Source organism: Salmo salar, chromosome ssa11 (assembly GCF_905237065.1).
Source record: "Salmo salar chromosome ssa11, Ssal_v3.1, whole genome shotgun sequence".
In the NCBI taxonomy this organism is placed as follows: Eukaryota; Metazoa; Chordata; class Actinopteri; order Salmoniformes; family Salmonidae; genus Salmo; species Salmo salar.
In genome coordinates this window covers 81,788,605-81,806,849 of record NC_059452.1, presented here as the reverse complement: position 1 = coordinate 81,806,849, position 18,245 = coordinate 81,788,605, and the positions used below count along the sequence as shown (strand labels likewise).

Sequence of the window (18,245 nt, the reverse complement as noted above, 5' to 3'; positions counted from 1 at the left end):
TTTGCTTGATGAGGAACTCGCAGTTCTTCGCTTGCCTCCATAGAAGATTCCGTGTAGATCTGTTGGTGAACTGGATGATGGTTGTCCTCGGTCTCGTCTTGATCCTTGAGTCTTCCCAAACAATGAACATTTTCCTGAAGTTTGGCTTTTGATTCGGGAATAACAGCTCCACAGATGTCAACAACTCTGCATTTGATGTTCTCAACTGCTCTGGAATTCCATGGAGCCTAAGGTTCCACTTGTGCTTGTATCTCTCTGCCTCATTCACCTTTTGCTCGAGTTCAGCCACCTTCTTTTCATTTTCATAACTTCCACTTACTTCATGTCACTTTTGAGGGTTTTCACTTCTCCATATATAAAGTTAACAGATTTTTTTATGGCTGCATTTTTAATCGTATTCTCCCTAACCATGTCCTCCAAGCCATTTGCCCTTTTATCTATTTTTGCTGTCAAAAGCATCACAATATTATTTTGCATCTCAAGAAGTGACACCCTCTTGCCCTCTCATCTTTTCCCCCTGGGGCTTGACTGGAATGCCGGGGTCGTAAGGTAACAGCCTGAGCTGGGGACTGGATGAGCGCAAGTTGAGAGCATTGTTGTCCATGCTCACCAAATTTTCATCCCCCATATCAGTATTTCTCCCCACAATTACATTCTGAAGAGGAGTACCCAAAACCATACCATCTTCTGCTATTAATTGTCCATCTGATTATTTCTTTTCTTTTGGTTCTGGTCCCAGCTGGCCAACATCCGGTGAAATTGCAGAGCGCCAAATTCAAAATACGGAAATAGTCAAATTAAGCATACATAAAAATACAAGTGTTATACATCGGCTTAAAGATTAACTTCTTGTTAATCCAGCCGCTGTGTCAGATTTCAAAAAGGCTTTACCCGCGAAAGCATATCATGCGATTATCTGAGGACAGCGCCCCGCTTACAAAAGCATACAAACATTTTACAACCAAGTAAAGGAATTATAAAAGTCAGAAATAGCGATAAAATTAATCACTTACCTTATGATCTTCATATGTTTGCAGTCACAATAGTCCATGTTACACAATAAATGTTTGTTTTGTTCGATTAAAGTCCCTCTTTATGTCCCAAAAACTCCGTTTTGTTGGCGAGTTTTGTTCAGTAATCCACTGGCTTAAAGGTGGTCACGACATGCAGACGAAAACATCCTAATAGTACCGGTAAAGTTCGTCGAAACATAATTAATCCTCAGGTTGTCTATTGTCTAAATAATTGATCATATTTCAACTGGTCTTCAATAGAAAGGAAAAACAACGAACGGCGCGCAATCGGTCGTGCGCAAACCAGCTCTGCTTCCTTCTTCAGTCCACTGAAAGAAAGGTCTCATTCTTCCTCGTCTAAAGACTGACATCTAGTGGAAGCCATAGGAACTGCAATCTAGGTCCTAACCCAACAGATACTGTATAGGCATTCAATAGAAAGTACCCACATCAAAAATATCCCACTTCCTGGATGGATTTTCCTCAGGTTTTTGCCTGCCATATCAGTTCTGTTATACTCACAGACATTATTTTAACAGTTTTGGAAACTTTAGAGTGTCTTCTATCAAATACTACCATGCAAATGCATTTCCTAGCTTCCATGCCTGAGTAACAGGCAGTTTACTTTGGGCACCTAATTCATCCAAAATTCAAAATACTGCCCCCTACCCAAGAGAGGTTATTAAACAAACTAAACCATATTCATACATGGTTTTATGACCTTAGAAATGACCAAAGTGTCATTTTGGTCAGTAGTGGTAGTGACCAAAAAACATGATAGTACCATGGCATTTCTTTCATTGTACTACCATGGTACATTTTTTAATACTTTTGATACTCGCATGTGGGTTTTTTTTCCTACGTTTTTTTCAATTGTATCACTCTTTTCCCCATTTACCGATTTTCATCCAAACATTCAAAGTGGGATGTGTGCTACAATTCAACTCCACTAAGAAAGAAATTGTCCTCAATGTTTGATAATCCCCTCAAAAGTGGGGCTAGCTTTTCATTTAATATTTTCCGTTGACATTGAATTATGGCTTTATATTTTATGGGATTAAACTATGGCATTTTCTTCAAAGAGTAAAGGCACTAGTTCATCCATCATAGGTAACAGAAGGGGGTATTATTTTGACAACTTGTCTTATGCCATATGGTTTTCATGAATATGAAGACAGATTTAACATTTACTTAAGTGGTGACATTACAATCAGAGAGGAGAGGACACTTGGAATAAAAGTCAAGGAAAATAGTTTTGATTGACAACAAAGCACATTGTGTGGGTGACTAAGCAAAGTGAGATGCAATAGGTATCTCTGCCTAGAATCAAGCTATGTAATTGTTGTTTAAATACAGTAGGCCATTATTAACTTTTTTATATTTATTTAGCCTTGATCTGTCCAGGTTAGTCTCATTGAGAGAAAATACATTTTTCAATAGAGACTTGATCTTATTTTACTGTATTATGTTATTATAGTTCTAGGTCATTTTAACAACCCATAACACAACATTCTAAGAATTCATTGGGAGTCCTTGTCATCTCCAAATTACTTAGGTGATTGCTACAAAGAGATGAGTTCTCTGCTAAAACAATCATATTTGGACTGTTTTTGTGAAAACTAATCCTTTTAAGTGTATATTCCACCTCTGTCTAAGCTGTTATTACTGAAAGAGTGGATGAAAGGCAGATAGGTAACCCTCTTAAAAGGGCGAATTTGAAGGGGTCAGGGTGGGGAAAGCTATAGTAGGTGGCTTTGAAAGACACACACAAATAATAACAAAAACAGGGGAGGTGACGGAAGGGCAGGACGAAAGGAGGTTGAGACCAGATGAGCCCGCTTCATTTAACAGAATTAATCAAGCTAGAACTCTCTGCCATTGTCTAAATTGCCTTACATTCTGTTACTTTCTGATTCAAATACCCTGCAACGGGCCAAATTTGTGACCAAATTAGAATTATAATAAATATTATTGATCTTTCCCTGGTCCCTTTAGTTTCATGTTTTAATGTCACGTGCACAAGTACAGTGAAATGACTTTCTTGAAAGCTCTAAACATAGCAATGCAGTGATCAATATCAATGTAGTACTAAACATTTGTATAAGGTAGAACAAATAAATAGAAATAAGAAGAACACGAGAAAGTAAGCTACACTATATATACAAAAGTATGTGGGCAACCCTTCAAATTAGTGGATTCAGCTATTTCAGCCACTCCCGTTGCTAACAGATGTGTAAAATTGAGCTCACAACCATGCAATCTCCATATACAGACATTTGTAGTAGAATGGCCTTACTGAAGAGCTCAGTGACTTTCAACGTGGCACCGTCATAGGATGCCACCTTTCCAGTAAGTCAGTTCATCAAATTTCTGCCCTGCTAGAGCTCCCTGGTAAACTGTAAGTCCTGTAATATTGAAGTGGAAATGTCTAGAAGCAACAGTGGCTCTGCCGCAAAGTGGTAAGCTACATAAGCTCACAGAATGGGACTGTCGAGTGCTGAAGCGTGTAGATTGTAAAAATTGTCTGTCTGTTGCAACATCAGCACAAGAACTGTTCATCGGGAGCTTCATGAAATGGGTTTCCGTGGCTGGGCAGCCGCACACAAGCATAAGATCATCATGCGCAATGCCAAGCGTCGGCTGGAGTGGTGTTAAGCTCACCGTCATTGGACTCTGGAGCAGTGGAAACGCGTTCTCTGGAGAGATGAGTCACACGTCACCATCTGGCAGTCCGACGGATGAATCTGGGTTTGACAGATGCCAGGAGTGTGCTACCTGCCCCAATGCATAGTACCAACTGTAAAGTTTGGTGGAGGAGGAATAATGGCCTGGGGCTGTCCTTCATGGTTTGGGATAGGCCCCTTAATTCCAGTGAAGGTAAATATTAATGCTACAGCATACAACAACATTCTAGACGAGCACAAAGCAAGGTCCATACAGAAATGGTTTGTCGAGATCGGCCTAATCACCCAACATCAGTGCCTGGCCTCACTAATGCTCTTGTGGCTGAATGGAGGAAGCAAGTCCCCACAGCAATGTTCCAACATCTAGTGGAAAGCCTTCCAGAAGAGTGGAGGCAGTTATAGCAGCAAATGGGTACCAACTCCATATTAATGCCCATGATTTTGGAATGAGATGTTCGACGAGCAGGTGTCCACATACTTTTGGTCATGTAATGTAAATGCAGGGTCAGCTCAAGTACCACATTTACAATGTGCAGGGATACTGGAGTGATAGAGGTAGATATGTATTGGGGTAAGGTGCCTAGGCATCAGGATATATGATAAACGGAGTAGCAGCAGCGTAAATGAAGATTGTATTTGAGTGTGTGTAGAGTAAGTATAAATGTGTGTGAATGTTATGTGGTGTGAGTGTGCGTGAGTGTGTTAGAGTCCTGTGAATGTTTATAGAGACTGTGCAAAAATAAAAGGGTCAACTCAGTCAGTGTAGCCATTTTGTTCGCTATTTAGCAATATTTTGGCTTGGTGATAGAAGCTGTTCAAGAGCCTGTTGGTGTCAGACCTGATGCACCTGTACCGCTTGCTGTGTGGAAGCAGAGAACAGTCTAACGATTTTCTGGACTTCCTTTCACACCGCCTGATATAGAGGTCCTGGATGGCAGAGAGCTTGGCTCCAGTGATGTACTGGGCTGTCCACACCACCTTCTGTAGCGCCCACGATCGAGGGCAGTGCTGTTGCAATACCAAGCAGTGATGCAGCCAATCAAAATGCTATCAATGGTGAAGCTGTATAACTTTTTGAGGATTTGAGGGCCAATGCCAAACTTGTTCAACCTCCTGAGGGGGAAGATGCGCGCCGTGTGTAAAATCTTAAGTCCTTAGTGATTTAGCTCCACTGCAGTCCCATCGATGTAGTCCACAATCAACTCCTTGGTCTTACTGACATCGAGGGAGAGGTTGATATTTATATTTTTAATTAACTTGCATGTCAAGCAGAGGTTTATTTACTTCCAAGAAATTGTTTAAAAATTACTCTGTTTCTTGGCATCTGGCTTTGGTTCCTTTAGTAGCCTTTGAGTGATTGGAGTGCTTTGTCTACAAAACATCATGTTGTTTTTCAATAGCGCTCTGTAACATAATATTGTCTGATGACTGTCTGAGGAAATATGATGTTCTTTTCTCCAGTGGCCATGATAATTCAGTGTAACTAACGAAACCCAGAGCAGCTATGCATCATTAGCACCGTAATGTAGCGAGGCCTCACAGGTCAACCAACCAACCTGCTCTTTATTTATTGACATGATTTCATTTCCCAAAGCACCGCCATGACATTGCAATAGCACTGGTTCAGTTTTGACACTAGTGACTACCCAACCAAGGCCCATGCGGTGGGGTACAGGACAGTAACACACTGGTCTCAACCTGTCACTGCAGAGAGAGGAAATAGAATGACCAATAACTAGCATGTTTAATTGCATCACACTTTTTGTGTGATGACAAAACCCAATGTTTTGTCATGGTTTCAATTTACTGTCAGAAGTGACTTTTTTTTAATAGTGTATTAGTGTAGCCTATATTCTTCAGACATGAGGGAATCTAAACTGTCACCTTGCCAATTAAAATCAATATGCCTGACTTTCAAGGAATAAAAATATATCAGAATAAAAGCTTATCTGGTGTACAATATTTCCCTCCACTAAAATAATAATTATCAAGTATTCATACAGTAATCTGAAATAGATGATTCCCGATGGTCTTGGGAATTTGATTATGAAGTAAAAGAGAAAAGCAACACAATATTGAGGTGCAATAAACTGAGATGTAGCTTTGGCTTGATGAGGATCAATCTGGTTCCTATGTGAAATTCTAATTCATTTACTTAGAAAATTCAGATCTCATTCGGAATGTTGCTGAATGGCACTGTTCAAAGGCACTTACATATTTTGTCTTGCCCATTCACCCTCTGAATGGCACACATCCACAATCGATGTTTCAATTGTCCCAAGGCTTAAAATTCCTTCTTTAACCGGTCTCCTCCTCATCTATACTGATTTAAGTGGATTTAACAAGTGACTTGTAGACATGTGCATCAGGTAGAGTCAACTTGGTTGCTATACATGAAAAGGTAGCATGTTGTTGTCAAGCTGTTTCAGACTTTTAATCTGTCGTGTGTAGGAGTGTAATGTATTTTGAGAACTGCAGCTTATTCTTCCAAAGTGAGTCGTAACCCTACCGATTCACACAAAACCTTGAGCATTGCCTTCTGTATTTCACCTCATCCTGCTATATCGATTTAGATTAAACTGCTCTATAACAGAGACATCTTGGTCTTACTCAATGTTTCTGTCTTCATTTGCACACCAATGAGTTTGATAGAGATTAATGTTGAATATAAAAGGATTTGATGTTCATGTCTTTCTTAGATTAGAAAGAAAATAATTCCTTGTTTATTACCAACTGAATAAAAGGTTGCCCCAACAAAGCTGATTGGTCCCTTTAAAGGATATCTAACCGTTTCAGCTAAAATTGTAAATATATTCTAAGCATGCCCTTTAAGGTGCTGTAAAGGTGGCAGTCTTATTGATGAGAATAAATAACAAGGTTCAAAGGGTACGCTGGTCGTTTCAACTGCTGCTCACGCTGGAAGCTAATTATCCTCCCACTTTCTAGGAAGTGGGCTGCTATTTGATTTCTGCTTTGTGTTGCCACAAAGACAAGGAGCCAGCAATCAATAGTGGGTTAAAAAATGAATAGTTATAAAATCCAGCAATGACTATATGTTTTACTGTAGCAAAGAAAAGCTACCAATCACTCTCGGCCATTTGATTTCCTTGTAAGTACTTGCACATATTTATTGAATAAATTCATCATGCTCCATATCCCAGTAGGACACAACCATGTCAGGTAGCTTCTTCCATAAAGTACACAGTCTCAGTAGCCTGGTTGTGAAGCTCTGATTGCATACAGCGATTTTGTTTAAAATTCAGATACCAGCAAAATTAATATTTTATTTTGGGCTATGTCAGTGAAGACTGAGTCCAGCTGTGAATGAAGTATAAATGAAGCAGGACTAATATGATGGTGTTGTCCCAGACTAGCCCACATGGAGCCCCAGGGTATATGTGTGGACCAGCGGACAATCTTATTAAAAGTTTCCACGGACTGCTGCCTCTCTCTCCCCTCCACTGTCAGCATTCAAACTGACTTCTAACAAACTCCATAGCAAAGGGTTGATTTGCAAAGATGATAGACACCAGTATTGATGTGACTAATGCTGCCCATCACAGCTCATTGAAATACAGACACAACTTTATCAAAGGCCCGGAGAGCTGTGTTCAACCTCTGAAGTAAAAACTAAAAAGAGAAGGAAGAAAGAAAGAAAAAAAATATAGAAACAGTAACATGGCCGTCTTGTTCAATTTCCTCTCATCCTGAGTCTGGACTTCAGGCCGTGAGTCTCCAGCTAGGAGGGTGTTAGTTACCCCACCACTTGTTTGTACTTCCAGGAAATGGAAATGCTCTATTAATTGGTATTCTGAATAAACACTGTTGGAGAAAGCTCCCTGCCTGTGCCTACGTGATTAATGCACATTTGCGACGGATAAAAACCTCCCCCTGCACCGCATGTCTCAGAGGGTCAGAGTTGTGGCGGTATTATTTTCTCTTTGATTCTTTTAATTCTGCTTTGCAACACCCCATGTCAGAATGGAGCTAGACACACAATGGTGTTGCCCGCCACACTGGTGCTTAAATTCCATTAAGTGACTCATTTCTTTACCCTGTCTGGAACTCAGGAGACCCATTTAATGCATTATGGAAATAAATCCATGCAGAGGTCCATGCAGAGGTTTTGAAGTCATCGTTCATGTTTTTCTTTCCCTTTATTGTTCCCTGTAAACGAGGGAAATGCGGGTTCTCATTTATATAGGAAATTTACTGGAAGCATCTGCATGTAAGAGGAGTCAACTAGGTCTCTCTACATTAGGCCAAAACAAAACCACTTTACAAATATGTATGCAGCATCAATGTCCTCCCCCCACTCAATGTACAGATAATCTGAGACACACAAATATAATATTCCCTTTAGTGCATGTTACACAAACACACAATAGAACATAATACAATCACAGAGGCACGTAACTTATGTGCTGTTCTGTCACAGTTTAAGATTGAGTTAAGGCAGACTTTTCCCCTTCTGACAGACAGGTGTGAGTGCCTGCCTGGGGGTGGGAGTCAGTAGAGTGCCAGCCCTGACACAGTCAAAAGGCCAAGCTAACCTTTAAATCTGTGAAGTTCGCTCCAAGGAAGCACACATTGATCTGTGCTGAAGTGCACACACACTCCTCCACCTACACACTCTTGATGTGCTCAATAGTCTCGCTGGGGAAGCCAGGAGAAGTTCATGTGGCTCTGTCAACTCTGTGGTTGTGTTGGTAGAAGTTCACCTGTTCCAGCTGAATTATTCTCCTGAGATAGTTCTACTCCATTCATTGTAGCTACAGATAAAGTATCCATCTTCTTAATGGGTGTAGTCAAGGAAAGAGCAGATGGCATCATTTTATCGGCATATCCCTCATCATTTCACTTTTCCTTTTGGGACGTCTTCTGGAATATTGTTTGGGATGCAGTATGGCACTGATGCGTCATTGATTTCAGACTCCATCTTAGACTTTTATTTGGCTGTCAAATTCTAATTATTTTCGGAAATGATACACAAGTCTTGGTTTGCTCTTTATGTATTGCTAAGCAGTTTTCCCATTATATCACACACCATTATAATGTGGAGCACACTTTGGAAGTCAAAAATTAAATAATTAGTTCTGAGCAAGTAGCAAATCTGTGCTCTGTTGCCCTACTTAGTATTATATTGAAGAGACGTCTGGGGGAAAACATTGCAACTCCCCCTCACCATGAGCTGTGTATTTTTCCTCATCCCCCTATCACCGCTTGTCCCTGTGGTCCAGCGTTCTGTAAATATGCACATCACCACTTTTCCTGTCCCACTGAACAGTTCAACTCACTACCATACATTTCAATGGTTAGAATTTCCTTCAAATGCCTTTTCATAATTTCACTGTGGTTATGGTGGTTAAACGGGGGGATCGGCCGTGTCATTTATCATACCGGGGGTATGCTTTTTAGGGGAGACAGTCTGCGTGAAGCGTTTACATTAGTCCTTTCTGCAATGTCACTGAGGCTGGAGTTAAATCAAACCCCCACTGTCTGAAAATAGCATTGCTCCTGCTTTAAGAAAATGCACTTGTGTTTGAAACTAAACGTAAGTCATATTTTGACCCACAGTTTTTGGTAACCTCCAGACATTGATTGAATTCCAAACAAAGTCATGCTCCATGGCAAACATACTTTGATTCTGGGTGATGTCCTTAATATTAACTTAGGCCATGTTCTCTCCTGTCTGGAAGACACACATATTGGTGTTCGCTGGGCTCAAAGGGCAGAGATAAGCCTTTAGGCCGACTTTTATTAAAGTTTTTCAAGTTGAAGTGTATTGTCTGAAAGTTGATCATTGTGATGTATAGTGGCCATAACTCCATTGACCATATCAAAAGGCCTATTATTTTTTGCTTGGGTTAGTAGTGGAGTCATTCAAAAACAAAATATTTTCAACTATTTTGAATACAATAAGGTACTGCATTGTCACTTTCTATTATCGTAAATATCAGGCTTTTGAAAAAGAAGTCCGCACAGATAATACACCCTCCCTGTTCCTTGAAATAACAGCAATACCACCTCTGTCTATGTAAAAGCATTGATTATTCAGGCGCCACATGCAGTAAGAGGGACAATTGAATCAGTGCTTTTGTTTGATGTCATAATCACAGTATAATCTAGGAGTCAAGGCAGATCTGCCATCCACTGTTGGGCTGTGTTTTATGTCTTCACTGATAAGATCGTGTCAGGGTTAAAAAAGAGGAGCAATTCAATTTGGCTCAGTCACAGCCCGACTGCACATTAAACCGGTGGGGAAAGTATTAAATCCAGAGACTATTCCTGACTGGCAGAGCTTTGCTGAGTTAGATATTAGGGCTGGGAATTGCCAGGGACTTCACGAAATGATATTATCACATACTGTGGTGCTGATACGATATGTATTGCAATTCTCACAAATATATGTATTGCAATTGGATACTGTGATTTTATTGTGATTTTATGTTACAAACACATTGCTCTGTACAGTACACTGACTGTACAAAACATTATGAGCACCTGCTCTTTCCTGTTCTTTGTTGGCTCACTATTGAAAAGAAGATGGAGAACAAGTTATAATTTTGGGACTAGTTTAGATTGGAGGGAGAATAACAACGTGTCTTATTGAATTGAGCTCTAGCCACACTTTCTCTCTTCTTGTCCTTTTGCTCTCTGTTCTGTGAGTCTGTTAGTGTGTGTGAGGCATTGGTACTTGACCATTTGTTCTTTAAAATTTGAAGAGAAGTCATGGACAAATCCAATGAATATTTAATTTCAGAAAAAGGCTCAGCAGTTTTTAATTAAGAAACCTTACAGGTTGTTCCAAGGCTCTGGAACTCCCTTCCTCCATCTTTCAGTCCCTCCTAAAGCCTCACCTCTTCACCTTGGCCTACCACCAAGCCCCCCCCCCACACACACACACACACACACACACACACACACACATCTGCTCACTCACTCATAATGTACAGTGACAGATCACACTCTTTTCCCTTCTTTAAGCCCATCCCCCTTCTCTTTGTTTCATGTTTTGGTTTCTTCCTGCTGTTCTGGCATTGACTTGTTTTAATCTCTGTTTTTTGTTTAGTTTCTTCAATAAAGCGACTTTGGGGTCATTGAAAATATATTCATGTATTATTAATATTAAACACAGCGGTGTCATTTCACTTTGAAGATTAAGCATTGGAAGAATTAAAATGAACAACGTAACAGCTGGAAGAGACTTCATATTTCTCTGAGGGGATCGTCAGTCCTCAGTGTTTTGGCACTCGTGGAATAAAGCTGTTCCATCACTCTAATTTCCAATTCATAGGAGAAATAACAAAGAATTGGGCATACGTCTCTGTCAGCTCCAAATCGAATCAAGCTGTCAGATAGATGTCCAAATGTGTATCTATCACCAGACGATATGATTTACCTTGTATCGTTCTCAAAGTGTATTCTACCTGGTGTATATGTTACTTAAAAATCCTACTACACATTAATTACTTATCAACCCACTAGTTCTCTTCTGTATTTCCTCTTTCTCCCCCATCATTGCTGATTCCTTGTTTTTCCATTCAGCTCATATGGCGGTCTCTGGTGTATGATGACACATGGGGGTCAACGACTGCAATCGCCTCCTTGACTATTACCTCATCCACTGAATAGATATGCCAGGCGCTAAGATTAATTACAAAAATTTTACATTTGAATGTGTATGTCAGCCGAGGCCCCAGTCATTAAGGAAAAGGATCTCAGTAAATTGCACGGAAACTGATTAAAACTTGGGGTGTGAAAGGTGATTAGAACAAACTAACAAACTAATAACTAATAGCTTCCAGTCACATGAGGTGGTGAATTTAGCCTCTGAGGTATGTGTTTGTGTTCTCTAAGTCCCCATATTAGGCTATTGATAGATACGAATATAACACTGTGCTGTCATTTATGGACCGGCCATTGGGCGTTTACTGTTGCCCTTTAGGAGTGCTGGGTAATTGTTTCACCATGTTTTATTTGTTTTCTTAATCTGCCTCACCGACACCATCTCCAACGCTGATCAATATCGCAGCCTAACAGTCTCGTAAAACAGCACTTCCAAGGCTCTCCAGTGTAAGTGAGGGAGCTCTCCCTATTCCCCATCTCTCCTTCCCTCCCGCTCCCCCTCAATATCTTTCTACTCCGTCTGAGTACTTCATTTATTCTCCCCTGGTCATTATAAATTCTGATCAGACCCATGTGGCCAATGATAACATCAAGAAGCCTGTATGATCTTTTGTGGAATCTATTATTGTACAGATGCCATTATGACAAGTTCTAACGGTAAAGATCCAGATTGATACTGTGGATGACAGACACCCATGGGAGCAGTGCAGTATTGATTGGTTTAGCTGCAGTGGATTGTTTGTGTGTGATGTCATTCTACGGTATAGTCTCGTTAACACAGGAACACACCACAGCTACAGGGCTACTTTATCTACATTACAAGTCTATCGCTACACACAATGTATCATGGCCGGTATGTATTTATCATGGCCGGTATGTATGAGTAATAACCACAATGCTTACAACTGAAAAGGGTTCACCAGAAAGATCAAGTCCACTTCCTGGTAAAAGTAGTGGTTCAGAAATGTCTCACTCTCTGAAATTGAGTGACATGACATATCAATGCTCTATATTGAACCCCATATATACACTACTCTATACTAAAATCAAATGTAAAATGCCCATTTTAACCAGAGCTGGTCAACCTATGCATCTATGGTACTTCGTCACATGTTTAGACCATCGCACGGTTAGCAGCCTTGAGATGTCGGTGAAAGGGCAATGTCACACTCTGTATGCTATCCCACAATCCCCTGGGGTGACACGCCACTCTGGCCTTTGGGACATCTGGCCATCCATCAGGATCGAAATGTCTGTCAGCTGGTATTATGTCTGACATCAACATCACTCTCCTGTTATGGCTGCCCGTCATCCAAATAAGATAAACCCCAGATATGTCCTAACAACGACAACAGCAGCCACTACGATCACAGAGCAGAGATGTCACCGGGTTGTGTAGATTTATCAGATAAGAGAGATTTGGGGGGTTTGCATGTGGTAATACACACGTTCAGTGTGATTGTGTGTAGTAGGTGTTGGATCAGATTGGTTTTGGATTACATGAAAGGATGGTGGTCCTGGCAACTTCACATAAAATAGCAGGCAAAACCTATTGTTGTATTGGTTTTTCTTATGTAATGGCCACATCGTGATTATAGTGTAGGCCTACACTATAAAGAGGTGCAATTGACAGTTAATTAAAACGTGTCTGAAATGACTACAACATTTAGGATTAATTTACTTCTGAAAGCTTTTGAGCAGTTGGATTGTGCAGTCATCTTATCACTAAAACATCAGGGACTGTCTGCTACTACCACTGTGCGATAGCAACACTGTCAGGTTATCACAACACTAACTCCCTAAACTGTACTCTGCTCCAGCAGCGCTTTCAGATCAGTCTACTAATCTAGAGTAAACACACACCATAGGCCTCAAGTCATTATAAATAAGTCACTTTTTGTCAGGCCATTTTTTTAAAATGATGTCTAAATACAACCGTTTGCTCATTTGAAAAGTATTTGGAGGAGCTGTATGCGCTTATACTGCGTACTTGCGCTGTAAACAATATGCCTTTTCCGAGTGAGTTGAGTCTCTGGTGAAGTTTACGCATGTGGTTGAGACTCATTTGGGGAGCTCTGCTCTGACTGCTTTCCCTGATTTGCCAAACACTTCATCAGGGATGCAAACTAGTCGGCTTTCGGCGAAATTCGCCGTTTTGAATCCAAAATAGGTGACCTGCGTGATTCGTGTAGATGCGATGAGAAAAGTTGTGGTGGTGGGAGGGTTGGATCACTACTGGCTGTAAGCGTTCGAGTGATGCCCGTTTGGCGCAATACTGGCTGTATCCAAGGCTCAGCCAATCGTTCACATAACAACAGAATGCAGAGCAGCACGCGACTGAAGAAAGAACCAGTTACTAGTTCTCCGGAAAGGCAGCGTGTCAGTTACAGCAGCGCGTCCCCTGAACGACAACGCAAAGGTAAGGTTAGGTGAGAAGCCTGACCATGGAGACCGGGGTGAGAAGGTGATGAAGCTTACTTCATGAGCTGTAACCAAAAAACAACTGGCATTTGGGAAGTTTGAGGTGAGGGAGAAAGTGTGGTGGAACAAGTTTTAGCATTGTTAAGTATCTTGCCAGATGTATCTTATTGTCCGTTAGCTAGCCAGAGAAATGTTGAGCAACATTAGCAAACTCATCTGATCAAATAATTGAGTTTATAGTGTGAAAATTAGCTTGCTAATAAAGTCAGACAGCTAACGTTAGCTAGCTAGCTCGCTAACGTTACAACATCAGATGAGCTAACATTAACGTTAGAAACCTAACCAATTCGCTATAGTATTCACTGCGTATACGACTCCTTGCCGTTCCTCACGTTATAACGCGTTAGTTGCTTACTGGACCCTGGCAATCTGTGTGAAATGTTAACTAGCTAACAAACTACCCACTATCTGTTAACTAATGTTTTCCCGCTACAGTAACGTTATGTGGTTAATTTTCAGAATGAGAGAATTAGGTGAACATGAGGCGTTGCTTGTTAAACAAGTGGATTCAGGGATCAAGTGTAGCTGGAGCTGGGCCTGGCTTTAGCTGGATGCCACTATAGAGGTGAAAGGAACACCACACACTTTCCCGCTTTCTCACTTTTGCTTGCACATTGTAGAACAGATGTCCACAGGCAGAAATTGTACAATGTAATAATGTGCAGTGTGGCCCAACGATAGTTTTTGTTGTCGTGAATTTGACAGTAACACGTGTGTGTGTGTGAGCTAGGGGGATTATTTATTTGTTTACTCGGTGAACGTTATTTTTACACACATGTAGCCTTGTGCACTTGATCGATGTCTATAGTGGCCACTATAATAGAGCAACATTCCAATGTCTGTTTGTTTCATTCTATTTCTACTTAAGATGTTTTTCCAAGTGTAATATTTGTGTGGTCACAAGCGTTCTATTATAAAGGCTGTCGTGGCTAACTGCAATATTAGTGTATTGTTTGTTTCTCAGGACTTGAGTGCCATTTGCAGTAAAGTCAAGGCAACAAATAACATTGGATTGCTTTCTTTACATTTTTTAGCTGTGAGTTAGGTTCACATTAACGACTTTTTATTTTACACACAGACTGATCATGTAGATGTTCTTTTGTTGTTTTAATGAGTTAAAACCAGCATTTTCCCCTAGCAGGATTTTTTTTGCATGTTTCAGTGGGGCGGGAAAAGTGTCACCTTTTTGGACCCTCACCAGTTTGCATCCCTGCTTCATCAGATCCCCACTGACTCTAGAGGGGAACTCTGGGAGATGAAGTTCTCTGTTGTTGTTAATTGGAGCAGACCATGCTCTGTCTGTCTCCTGGGTCCTGATCTGCATACATATGTTGACCCCTACTTATTCTCTCTCTCTGTCTGTCTGTTTCTCTCCCACTACTGTGTCGATCTCTTGCCCCTCCAGTGTCCCGACGGGCTGCGGCCAATGAAGGACGGCATGGGTTGCTATGACTACTCAAAGGGCACGGACTGCACGGATGGCTTCAACGGTGGCTGTGAGCAGCTGTGTCTCCAACAGCTGGTGCCCCTACCAGACGACCCCACCTCCAGCAACGTCCTCATGTTCTGTGGGTGAGTCAGTCAGTGATCAGAATTGAACAGTTAAAGGGTAAAACAAAGCTAGAGCCTTTTACCTAAACAGATGGCCAAAACAACTGTTAGAAACAACTGTTACACAACTCTACTGTAAGATTGATCCTCATTCACAGATCTCAGCTGTGGGATTGAGCCTCATTTTCACCTCCGCGTTGGCAGAGTACAGTGTAGAACGCGGATATGGTATTCTACTATAGGCTAATTCATGAGACTGCCTGTGTGTCTCTGTGTGTTTCATTAGCATTAGGTTTGTGCATCTCAGCCATTTCTGAAGTAGAAAATGCTGAATGTGCAACTCCAACGACAGTTTGTCTTTAATGCAGACAAGTCCGGATTTAAATGTTTGCTCTGCTTACACAAGGGCTTTCATTTGAAATATTAGACCGCTAAACCATACATACTCCTGCAATCTATTATTTCTATGAGTTGGGTACACTTTCTCTACTGTGTGTGTGTATGCTGGTGTGTGTGTGTGCATGTATTACCGTGTGTACAGTGCCTGAATGTATACACTATGATTTTATGCATGTCCATTGACACATGAATTCCCCTCCCCACTCAGGTGTGTGCAGGAGTACAAGCTGGGGTCAGACGGACGCTCATGTGTTCTCCAGAAAGAGAACTGTGAGGGGCCAAAGTGCCAGAGACAGGATGTCCGCTTCAATGACACCCTGTTTGGGGAGATGCTGCATGGCTACAACAACAAGAGCCAGCAAGTAAACCTGGGACAGGTCTTCCAGATGACCTTCCGGTAAGTTCTCCCCCAGAGGAATATATGTCCTTCATATCACTGCTGTGCAGTACTTTGTGGCATGTGGCTGTGGCTATTGGGATGTACAGTAGTTAGGTAGCAGAAGCTTTCCCAAGAGGTTTATGCCACCTGTGCTGCCACTTGGTGAATGTGTTGGGACTATTTTTACCTGTATTTCTACCACTTGGTTTTTAGCTTGGGTTGCATGACAAAGACAACGCTCAAACAGAAACAGACTGGTTTGTGTGGTAAAGTAACTCTACGGACCCTTTTTGTTAGTTTTTTTATTCTTTTGTATGGTTTAAGTCAGAATACACATTTCCAAAACCAATGCATCCAAGTTGGATTCTGGGAAATTTGTTCTCATCAGTCCCTGCTCACAAAAATAATCTTAATGAGAACTTGGCGGTTTGAATTCTCTGGACTATTCCAGAGAGAAATCTCAGAGGACGTGTCAACATCATGAAAAAGCAGTGTTTCCTTTTATCAGTGCTGGTGAGTGAGATATCTACACAGTGGAACATCTTATGTGTATCAGCAGCTCTCACATAGCACAGTGCAGCTGGCTGGGGAGGAATCCCGCAGTGCTGTGACAGACAACACTGTCAGCCCTCTCAAAGCCCCAGTGTCTGGCTGATAACAAAGACAAATGTTAGGCTGCAGGGGGACGCTGCCATAATCAAAGACAATGAGGCAGGAACTCATACTAGAGGTCGACCGATTATTATTATTTTTCAACGCCGATACCGATTATTGGAGGACCAAAAAAGCCGATACTGATTAAATCAGACGATTTTTTTTTATTTATAATAATGACAATTACAATAATACTGAATGAACACTTATTTTAACTTAATACATCAATAAAATCAATTTAGCCTCAAATAAACATGTTCAATTTGGTTTAAATAATGCAAAAACAAAGTGTTGGAGAAGAACGCCAAACTGCAATATGTGCCATGTAAGAAAGCTAACGTTTAAGTTCCTTGCTCAGAACATGAGAACATATGAAAGCTGGTGGTTCCTTTTAACATGAGTCTTCAATATTCCCAGGTAAGAAGTTTTAGGTTGTAGTTATTATAGGACTCTCTCTCTATACGATTTGTATTTCATATACCTTTGACTATTAGATGTTCTTATAGGCACTTTAGTATTGCCAGTGTAACAGTATAGCTTCCGTCCCTCTCCTCGCTCCTACCTGGGCTTGAACCAGGAACACATCGACAACAGCCACCCTCGAAGCAGCGTTACCCATGCAGAGCAAGGGGAACAACTACTCCAAGTCTCAGAGCGAGTGACGTTTGAAACGCTATTAGCGCGCACCCGCTAACTAGCTAGCCATTTCACATCGGTTACACCAGCCTAATCTTGGGAGTTGATAGGCTTGAAGTCATAAACAGCGCAATGCTTGAAGCATTGTGAAGAGCTGCTGGCAAAATGCTGTTTGAATGAATGCTTACGAGCCTGCTGGTGCCTACCACCGCTCAGTCAAATCATAGATTTAATTATAATATAATAAACACACAGAAATACGAGCCTTAGGTCATTAATATGGTTGAATCCGGAAACTATCATCTCGAAAACAAAACGTTTATTCTTTCAGTGAAATACATAACCGTTACGTATTTTATCTAACGGGTGGCATCCCTAAGTCTAAATATTCCTGTTACATTGCACAACCTTCAATGTTATGTCATAATTACGTAAAATTCTGGCAAATTAGTTCGCAACGAGCCAGGCGGCCCAAACTGTTGCATATGCCCTGACTCTGCGTGCAATGAACGTAAGAGAAGTGACACAATTTCACCTGGTTAATATTGCCTGCTAACCTGGATTTCTTTTAGCTAAATATGCAGGTTTAAAAATATATACTTCTGTGTTTTGATTTTAAGAAAGGCATTGATGTTTATGGTTAGGTACAGTCGTGCAACGATTGTGCTTTTTTTCGCAAATGCGCTTTTGTTAAATCATCCCCCGTTTGGCGAAGTTGGCTGTCTTTGTTAGGAAGAAATAGTCTTCACACAGTTCGCAACGAGCCAGGCGGCCCAAACTGCTGCATATACCCTGACTCTGTTGCAAGAGGTGACACAT

At 41.1% G+C, this 18,245-nt stretch overlaps 1 protein-coding gene across 1 annotated transcript in view; it reads left to right on the top strand.

The window, feature by feature from the left end:
* The window catches only part of LOC106563268 (astrotactin-2), a 533,795-nt gene that overhangs the window by 289,706 nt on the left and 225,844 nt on the right, over positions 1 to 18,245 (top strand). Inside the window, exons 12-13 of the mRNA XM_014128700.2 lie at positions 15,213 to 15,379; positions 15,966 to 16,154. Of these exons, the coding sequence (XP_013984175.2) occupies positions 15,213 to 15,379; positions 15,966 to 16,154 (356 nt within the window). The remainder of the gene's footprint in view (positions 1 to 15,212; positions 15,380 to 15,965; positions 16,155 to 18,245) is intronic.